The sequence below is a fragment of the Tupaia chinensis genome, unplaced genomic scaffold (genome assembly GCF_000334495.1).
Source record: "Tupaia chinensis unplaced genomic scaffold, TupChi_1.0 Scaffold000706_1, whole genome shotgun sequence".
NCBI lineage: Eukaryota > Metazoa > Chordata > Mammalia > Scandentia > Tupaiidae > Tupaia > Tupaia belangeri.
Window position 1 is genome coordinate 6,351,632 of NW_006160229.1, and position 8,481 is coordinate 6,360,112.

The 8,481-nt window shown below is 39.4% G+C and overlaps 1 protein-coding gene across 1 annotated transcript in view; it reads left to right on the plus strand.

The window, feature by feature from the left end:
- Positions 1–8,481, plus strand: part of LOC102474180 (cancer/testis antigen 55-like) — a 32,780-nt gene that overhangs the window by 6,879 nt on the left and 17,420 nt on the right. Inside the window, exons 3-4 of the mRNA XM_014592497.2 lie at positions 1,063–1,186; positions 3,489–3,673. Of these exons, the coding sequence (XP_014447983.2) occupies positions 1,063–1,186; positions 3,489–3,673 (309 nt within the window). The remainder of the gene's footprint in view (positions 1–1,062; positions 1,187–3,488; positions 3,674–8,481) is intronic.

Below are 8,481 nucleotides of genomic sequence, written 5' to 3' on the forward strand. Positions count from 1 at the left end.
CCACCTCTGGGGGATACGGCTGCCTTAACTATCATACCACCTGCTGACCACAACTCCCCTGTTCTAATGTGCAATCCAACATCCCTCTCCAACTGTCTGGAACCCCCTTTCTCTGATATGTTTTATCATGAGATTTCTTATCTTCTAACACCATGTGTTTTAGAATTTTTTATGTTTACTTTCTCCCTTACATTCTTCTTATGAGAAAATGGGGCCAAGATACTCACCTCTTTTGTTCACTGATTAATTCCAACCTCCTAGAATAGCATCTAGCTTATAGTCAGTACTCAACAAAAGTTTAATAAATGAGTGAATATATTAATATATAATATGTATAACATAATACCTGACATAATTAGATAAGCAATGAATACATTATAGGAGTGATTGTCAAATAATTCTATGATAAATTACTATTGGGTTCCAAAATGGAGTGTAGTACAAAGACGTACTTAGTATCACTGAGAGGTCACATACACAAACACATCATCCCTGCAGTGTGACTACTGACCATCCACCAAGTGGTCAGCCCTTATACTAAGCACTAAAGATAAACATAATGTTGAGTACTGGAGTTACTGTTTGCACAGCCTGGGGGCAGGTTTCTGTTACACCTTCCAAACCATTACTCCCATGGAACCCCACAGGGGAGCCCTTTTACCCCTCAACACACACAGGGCCATAACTCCCAAGATTCACACCTGAGGCCATGTTAATGGTGCCCTCAGCATTGATGGGAGCAGCTGTGATGTCCCCACCCATACCTATTATCCACAGGAGCTGTACCCCCACCTGCCGCATATCCATTGATTGAACAGCAGAAGAGGGCAGGCCTTTGAATAGCCTATGCTCAGGGGTAAGAGTATGAGGAGAATATGAAAGGCATGAGCCAGAGGAGTGCTGGCATCTTGGCTCTTCTCAGAGCAGCTAACTAGCTTTGGGTACTATCACAAAGACTAAGGAGAAGCAGGAGTCCATGCTCTGAGAGGACACAGTGACCCGAAGGCATCCAATAGAGCAGGCATCATGCATGGTTTTTCTCACACTTCATCTCTCTCGCAGTGCCCAGGCCAGTCAGGTGACATCGGTGCCATGATCAGACTTCTGAGACGGGCAACAGCCTGCTTCCGGAGGAGAGTGGATCATGCCCAGGAGCAATACCCACAACACATGAGGCCCCTGCAAGGTATCCCTCTGTGTGTCCTCTAGTCCCCCATACAAGGAGTGTCCCCACAGGGCATCTCCTCATCCCTAATGTGTGGCCTCGGGTATGATGCAGGAACACTCAGTGGTGATGCCATCTTGTGTGTATGTGAATAGTGGAGGTCTCCAAGTTCTTACATGCCCAAGAGCTAGGCTGGCATCGACTCAAACCCCAAACTCTCCTGGCTATCTAAAGTGGGAAGATGTTGACAAGACCCTAGATGGCTCTTCTTACCCTTCATTTCCCCATGTGCGTTGCACAGTACCAGCCTTTTTCTCTTTCCAGTGGGTAGAAAAACTCGCTAATTTGAGGGTGAATTTAGTCTTGTATCCCAAATGGGCATATATTTAGAATCAAATGGATAAGTCATATATCTGGTCCTGTAGGAGGACAAGATGCATATTTAACTTGCTCACCTTTGTATCCTAAAATTCTGCCCCAGACTGGGGAAACAAATGATGATATTTGTATGTGGTGAATGGGAATCCATAAAATGTGATAAGGTATGCTGGGATAAATGGCATCTCTGCTCTGAATTATATTAATTCTAATTTGTGTTGAGATCTCATGTGTGCCAATCTTGGAACCAAGGGCTTTAAGGACATTCATGTCATTTAATTCTGACAAAAACCCCAATGACAGAAGTCCTAGTGTTGTGGTATCCACGCTACAGCCGATTTAGGGACACAGACAGGAAAGGGGACACACAGCTGGTCTGTGGTCCAGCAGAACTCACACTCAGACACTCAGATCTGGCAGCCATGTGTTACCCGCTATGCTCCCACCTCTGCAGACGCTTCTTTCCACCAGAGTCAATTCAGTGTCTCCAGGAGCGACTAGTGGAAGGGACTGCGCTTTGCTTAGTAGTGTCCTCCGAGCAGGGACCTGTCTTTTTGGTGTAAGAATCTCCCTGTGGCTTCTCTGCCAGTGGAGTTTGAAGCCCTGCAGAGGTAGCTGAGTCTTAGCAAAGTTTGCCAGAGATGATGGTTTCTAAGCTTTTGCCTGAAATCTCTCACTGCAGCATTCATTACTAGCTCTGCTTTTACCAAATGGGGTATGCACTGAAGAGTCTTCAATAAATTTTCATGTGCCTGAGTGGCAGTTGTCTCCATTGTCCTTCCTTTTTCTTCTGTGATATGATGTAACTAACACATTTGACCCATTAGTTTATATTTTTTCTTTCTTTTTTTATGACCCACTAGTTTTTCAATTTGTCAGATTTTCCTGGTTTATGTTTTCATAATCTAGTGTAATCAATTTTCTGGTCCAGCCACAATGGCATACACTGATATATGCTGCTACTCTGTAGGCTGAGGTCACATGGGGGGGAGCAGTTCATGTTTGATTCCTGGACTATCCTAAAAGCTGCAAACAGTGGTGCACGCCTGTGGTCCTAGTTGCTAAGGAGGCTAAGGAAGGTAGGAGGATTGTGACATAGCAAGACCCTTTAAAAACAACAACACATACACACACAAAAACAAAACTCCTCACTGCCATTCTGTCAGTTCACCCAAGTTGTGTAAGAATTTGTAACTTTCTGATTCAGAATTCAGATTCTTCAACAGACAGACTGCCTGGGTTCAGATCACAAAATATCATTTACCAGCTATGCTTATTCAGACAAAAGAAACTCCCTGATGATTTGGATGTGCTTTTGGGCTAGACTTATAATCTTGATATCTTTTAGTGATTTGTCTGGTGAGATATCTAATAATCTCCAGATACTATTGCACATTATTTTATGAAAATTATGAAGTTATATAATAATAGCAGTCATTTAAAGACTGAACATGCAGATATGGTATAACAACAACATTTATACTCTAATCTGCAAGGCATTGCAGTTATGTGATGTATACTGACGTGTATGTCCTGACAGGTATGTGACATTAACTGACATGTATGTCTCAGTTACTCTTCAGGCAGAAATTGTTATTTTCCTCAGTTGACAGATGAGAACAGGGTTAGAGAGGTAAAGAAATTTGTCTAGTTACACAGATGATATTTGTAGGAGTTATAATGGAAATCAAGGCAGTCTGACTTGACACAGTGCTCTTAACCACTAACAAGTGGTAGAGCCAAAATTTGAACCTGGACACTCTGCCTTTAGAATTTCACACAAGTCATCATTATGCTCTATTGTCTGTGTCATCTGTTTCTCAAATGCAGGCCATACTGTTTCAAAAGTAGATGATTGTCTACCCTATCTTCCTCTGGTAGAACTTATTTAGAGTTAGTGTTTGCTTATGAGATTAACATAACCTGTTGTTTACTCATCTCATAGGTGACACCAAATTGAAAACTGTGCAGGGAGTTGTGACAAGTTTCTGTAGCGATTATGGCTTAATTAATGAGTCAATCCACTTCAAAAGTGATGTTGTGACTGGTAATACACCTTTAAAAGTTGGACAAAAGGTTACTGCAATTGTGGAAGAAGATGAAATATCTCATGGATTGAAAGCAATCAAAGTAAGATTTGCATGAGTTTGGGACAGTCTCTTATCCTAGTGGCTTTCATTCTTCCTTTTCTTGTATTAACCCAACCTCTCTAATGTAACCTGTAGAGTGGACATAGAGTAGAATTGGCAGTTCCACTCTGCTGGCTGTGTAGATTCTCTTGTACTAATATTTGTAGTAATTTCTGTTTTAAGAGTAAAAATTGTAAGGGCCAGCAAGTGGTGTGGTGGTTAAAGGTTGTAGATTCCCACATGGCAGACTGTGGTTTGAGTCCTGGACTTGGTGGTTTGCTTTTTCACTCTCCCCCCCCATTCAAATTAAATAATAACAAATAAAGTTAAGTAAAAATGATTCAAAGTAAAAATTAAATGTCTATTCTTCTAGTATCTAAAAAATATGGTAAACAATGATAATAATCACTCTATACTATTCTGGAATATCATTTATCAGGTAAAAAATTCTTTTTTTTAAATTAACATAATAGTTGTATATACTCATGGGGGATGTAATGTGATTTTTCAGTACATGAATACAATGGGTAATGATTAAACAGGGATAATTAATATATTCAACATCTCAACTACTTGATGTTATTTTGTAAAAACATTTTCTATAGTATGTGTTTACAGAAGTAGAATTGTTATCTCAAACAATGTGCACTGAGGCCACCAGATGGCATAGTGATTAAGGCACTGAACTCCCATGTGGCTGACTGTGGTTCAAGTTCTGGACCAAGCGGCTTGAAACTCACACCAGGGGTGTGTGTACATGGCCAAAACTCCAAGAGGAGGATGGAAGAGAAGGGACTGAGGCATGGCTATCCACTCTGGGGGAGGGGGTGATTTCTCACTGTTATGTCTCTGTCTGTCTCTGTCTCTCCAGTGGGCATAAATACCCCATAGCAAAAATCTCTTAAAAATTGCACACTTTTAACTTAAATTTAAAGAGCTTTATTGAGGTATAATTTACATACCACACAATTCATCCATTTCAAGAATGCAATTCAGGGCCAGCAGGTGGTGTAGTTATTGAGATGCTGGACTCGCACGTGGCCAACCATGGTTCTAGTCCTGGACTTGGCAGCCTGTTTTCTCACTTTCTCTTGCTCTTTCTGGTGAACACATGTGCCTTATAGCAAATTAAAAATAATAATAATGATAAATAAAATTAAATAATTACTTAATAATACAGTTCAATGACTTTTTTTTGTAGATTTACAGAATCAAGTAACCATAATCATTGTCTAGATATTTACCATTTGGATAAGTATTATTAAATTATCCTTTAGCTATATTGTACTGAGTCCCTGGGAAGTAGGCTGAGTCTGTCTATTTGATGGTATTGGCAAGAATGGGAATATAATCATTCTGAAATCTTTCCCAATTTTAGAAGTAAAAAGCAGTCTTGCCATTTTTTTTTTACAGTTTTTGCTATGGGGAGCATGCACTCACCAGAGAGAGAGACAGACAGAGCGTGTGCACTTTGAGAGAGAGAGAGAGAGAGAGAGAGAGAGAGCACACCCCCCCAGGGGTCTTACCACACTGCAATCTATTCTCTTCCATTCTTCTCTCAGGATCTTGGGCATGCAAGTACATGCCCCTGGTGTCATTTTCAAGCCACCAGTTCTAGGACTCAAAATGTGCAGCAGGCCTTGTTGGATCCAGCCACCTTAACACCACCTGCTGGCCCCTTGTCTTATAATTTTATTTGGAATTTCTTTAAGTCTTAATGCATCTCTAGCAACATTTATTTCCTTAGAGAAACTATCAAGAACTTTACAGCGATTTGTGTTAGGAGATCTAAAGCTTTATGAGGAAAAGTAGTATATGAAGGTGTTGAGCCAAAAAGAACAATTATGAAAGTTATAAGGAAAAAGGAATTTTATTTAGATGTTACAAAGCTAGCATGAAACAAGGGTCAGACCCTAGGGAATGTAATCAGATCTACTAGCAACATGGCCAGATGGAAATGACAACATGTCCACTGACTCTGAATAAGCTAGAATTTTTTTTTTAAGAGGAAAAGGAATTGAAGATAACTGTAGACAGCAGAGATAGTGTAATACGAGAGTGGAATAGGGCAGAGGGTCAGACATGGGGTATAAAACATATATACATGAAAGTAGAAATGGAATATTATGGATGATAACATGCATGATTAAGCCACTATTAATGGAAATCAAGGCAGTCTGACTTGACACAGTGCTCTTAATCACTACTCTCCATGGCCTGTGATGTGAGGCTACTGTGCTATAGAGAGAAGTGGTAGAGCCAAAATTTGAACCTGGACACTCTGCCTTTAGAATTTCACACAAGTCATCATTATGCTCTATTGTCTGTGTCATCTGTTTCTCAAATGCAGGCCATACTGTTTCAAAAGTAGATGATTGTCTACCCTATCTTCCTCTGGTAGAACTTATTTAGAGTTAGTGTTTGCTTATGAGATTAACATAACCTGTTGTTTACTCATCTCATAGGTGACACCAAATTGAAAACTGTGCAGGGAGTTGTGACAAGTTTCTGTAGCGATTATGGCTTAATTAATGAGTCAATCCACTTCAAAAGTGATGTTGTGACTGGTAATACACCTTTAAAAGTTGGACAAAAGGTTACTGCAATTGTGGAAGAAGATGAAATATCTCATGGATTGAAAGCAATCAAAGTAAGATTTGCATGAGTTTGGGACAGTCTCTTATCCTAGTGGCTTTCATTCTTCCTTTTCTTGTATTAACCCAACCTCTCTAATGTAACCTGTAGAGTGGACATAGAGTAGAATTGGCAGTTCCACTCTGCTGGCTGTGTAGATTCTCTTGTACTAATATTTGTAGTAATTTCTGTTTTAAGAGTAAAAATTGTAAGGGCCAGCAAGTGGTGTGGTGGTTAAAGGTTGTAGATTCCCACATGGCAGACTGTGGTTTGAGTCCTGGACTTGGTGGTTTGCTTTTTCACTCTCCCCCCCCATTCAAATTAAATAATAACAAATAAAGTTAAGTAAAAATGATTCAAAGTAAAAATTGCATGTCTATTCTTCTAGTATCTAAAAAATATGGTAAACAATGATAATTATCACTCTATACTATTCTGGAATATCATTTATCAGGTAAAAAATTCTTTTTTTTAAATTAACATAATAGTTGTATATACTCATGGGGGATGTAATGTGATTTTTCAGTACATGAATACAATGGGTAATGATTAAACAGGGATAATTAATATATTCAACATCTCAACTACTTGATGTTATTTTGTAAAAACATTTTCTATAGTATGTGTTTACAGAAGTAGAATTGTTATCTCAAACAATGTGCACTGAGGCCACCAGATGGCATAGTGATTAAGGCACTGAACTCCCATGTGGCTGACTGTGGTTCAAGTTCTGGACCAAGCGGCTTGAAACTCACACCAGGGGTGTGTGTACATGGCCAAAACTCCAAGAGGAGGATGGAAGAGAAGGGACTGAGGCATGGCTATCCACTCTGGGGGAGGGGGTGATTTCTCACTGTTATGTCTCTGTCTGTCTCTGTCTCTCCAGTGGGCATAAATACCCCATAGCAAAAATCTCTTAAAAATTGCACACTTTTAACTTAAATTTAAAGAGCTTTATTGAGGTATAATTTACATACCACACAATTCATCCATTTCAAGAATGCAATTCAGGGCCAGCAGGTGGTGTAGTTATTGAGATGCTGGACTCGCACGTGGCCAACCATGGTTCTAGTCCTGGACTTGGCAGCCTGTTTTCTCACTTTCTCTTGCTCTTTCTGGTGAACACATGTGCCTTATGGCAAATTAAAAATAATAATAATGATAAATAAAATTAAATAATTACTTAATAATACAGTTCAATGACTTTTTTTTGTAGATTTACAGAATCAAGTAACCATAATCATTGTCTAGATATTTACCATTTGGATAAGTATTATTAAATTATCCTTTAGCTATATTGTACTGAGTCCCTGGGAAGTAGGCTGAGTCTGTCTATTTGATGGTATTGGCAAGAATGGGAATATAATCATTCTGAAATCTTTCCCAATTTTAGAAGTAAAAAGCAGTCTTGCCATTTTTTTTTTACAGTTTTTGCTATGGGGAGCATGCACTCACCAGAGAGAGAGACAGACAGAGCGTGTGCACTTTGAGAGAGAGAGAGAGAGAGAGAGAGAGAGAGAGCACACCCCCCCAGGGGTCTTACCACACTGCAATCTATTCTCTTCCATTCTTCTCTCAGGATCTTGGGCATGCAAGTACATGCCCCTGGTGTCATTTTCAAGCCACCAGTTCTAGGACTCAAAATGTGCAGCAGGCCTTGTTGGATCCAGCCACCTTAACACCACCTGCTGGCCCCTTGTCTTATAATTTTATTTGGAATTTCTTTAAGTCTTAATGCATCTCTAGCAACATTTATTTCCTTAGAGAAACTATCAAGAACTTTACAGCGATTTGTGTTAGGAGATCTAAAGCTTTATGAGGAAAAGTAGTATATGAAGGTGTTGAGCCAAAAAGAACAATTATGAAAGTTATAAGGAAAAAGGAATTTTATTTAGATGTTACAAAGCTAGCATGAAACAAGGGTCAGACCCTAGGGAATGTAATCAGATCTACTAGCAACATGGCCAGATGGAAATGACAACATGTCCACTGACTCTGAATAAGCTAGAATTTTTTTTTTAAGAGGAAAAGGAATTGAAGATAACTGTAGACAGCAGAGATAGTGTAATACGAGAGTGGAATAGGGCAGAGGGTCAGACATGGGGTATAAAACATATATACATGAAAGTAGAAATGGAATATTATGGATGATAACATGCATGATTAAGCCACTAT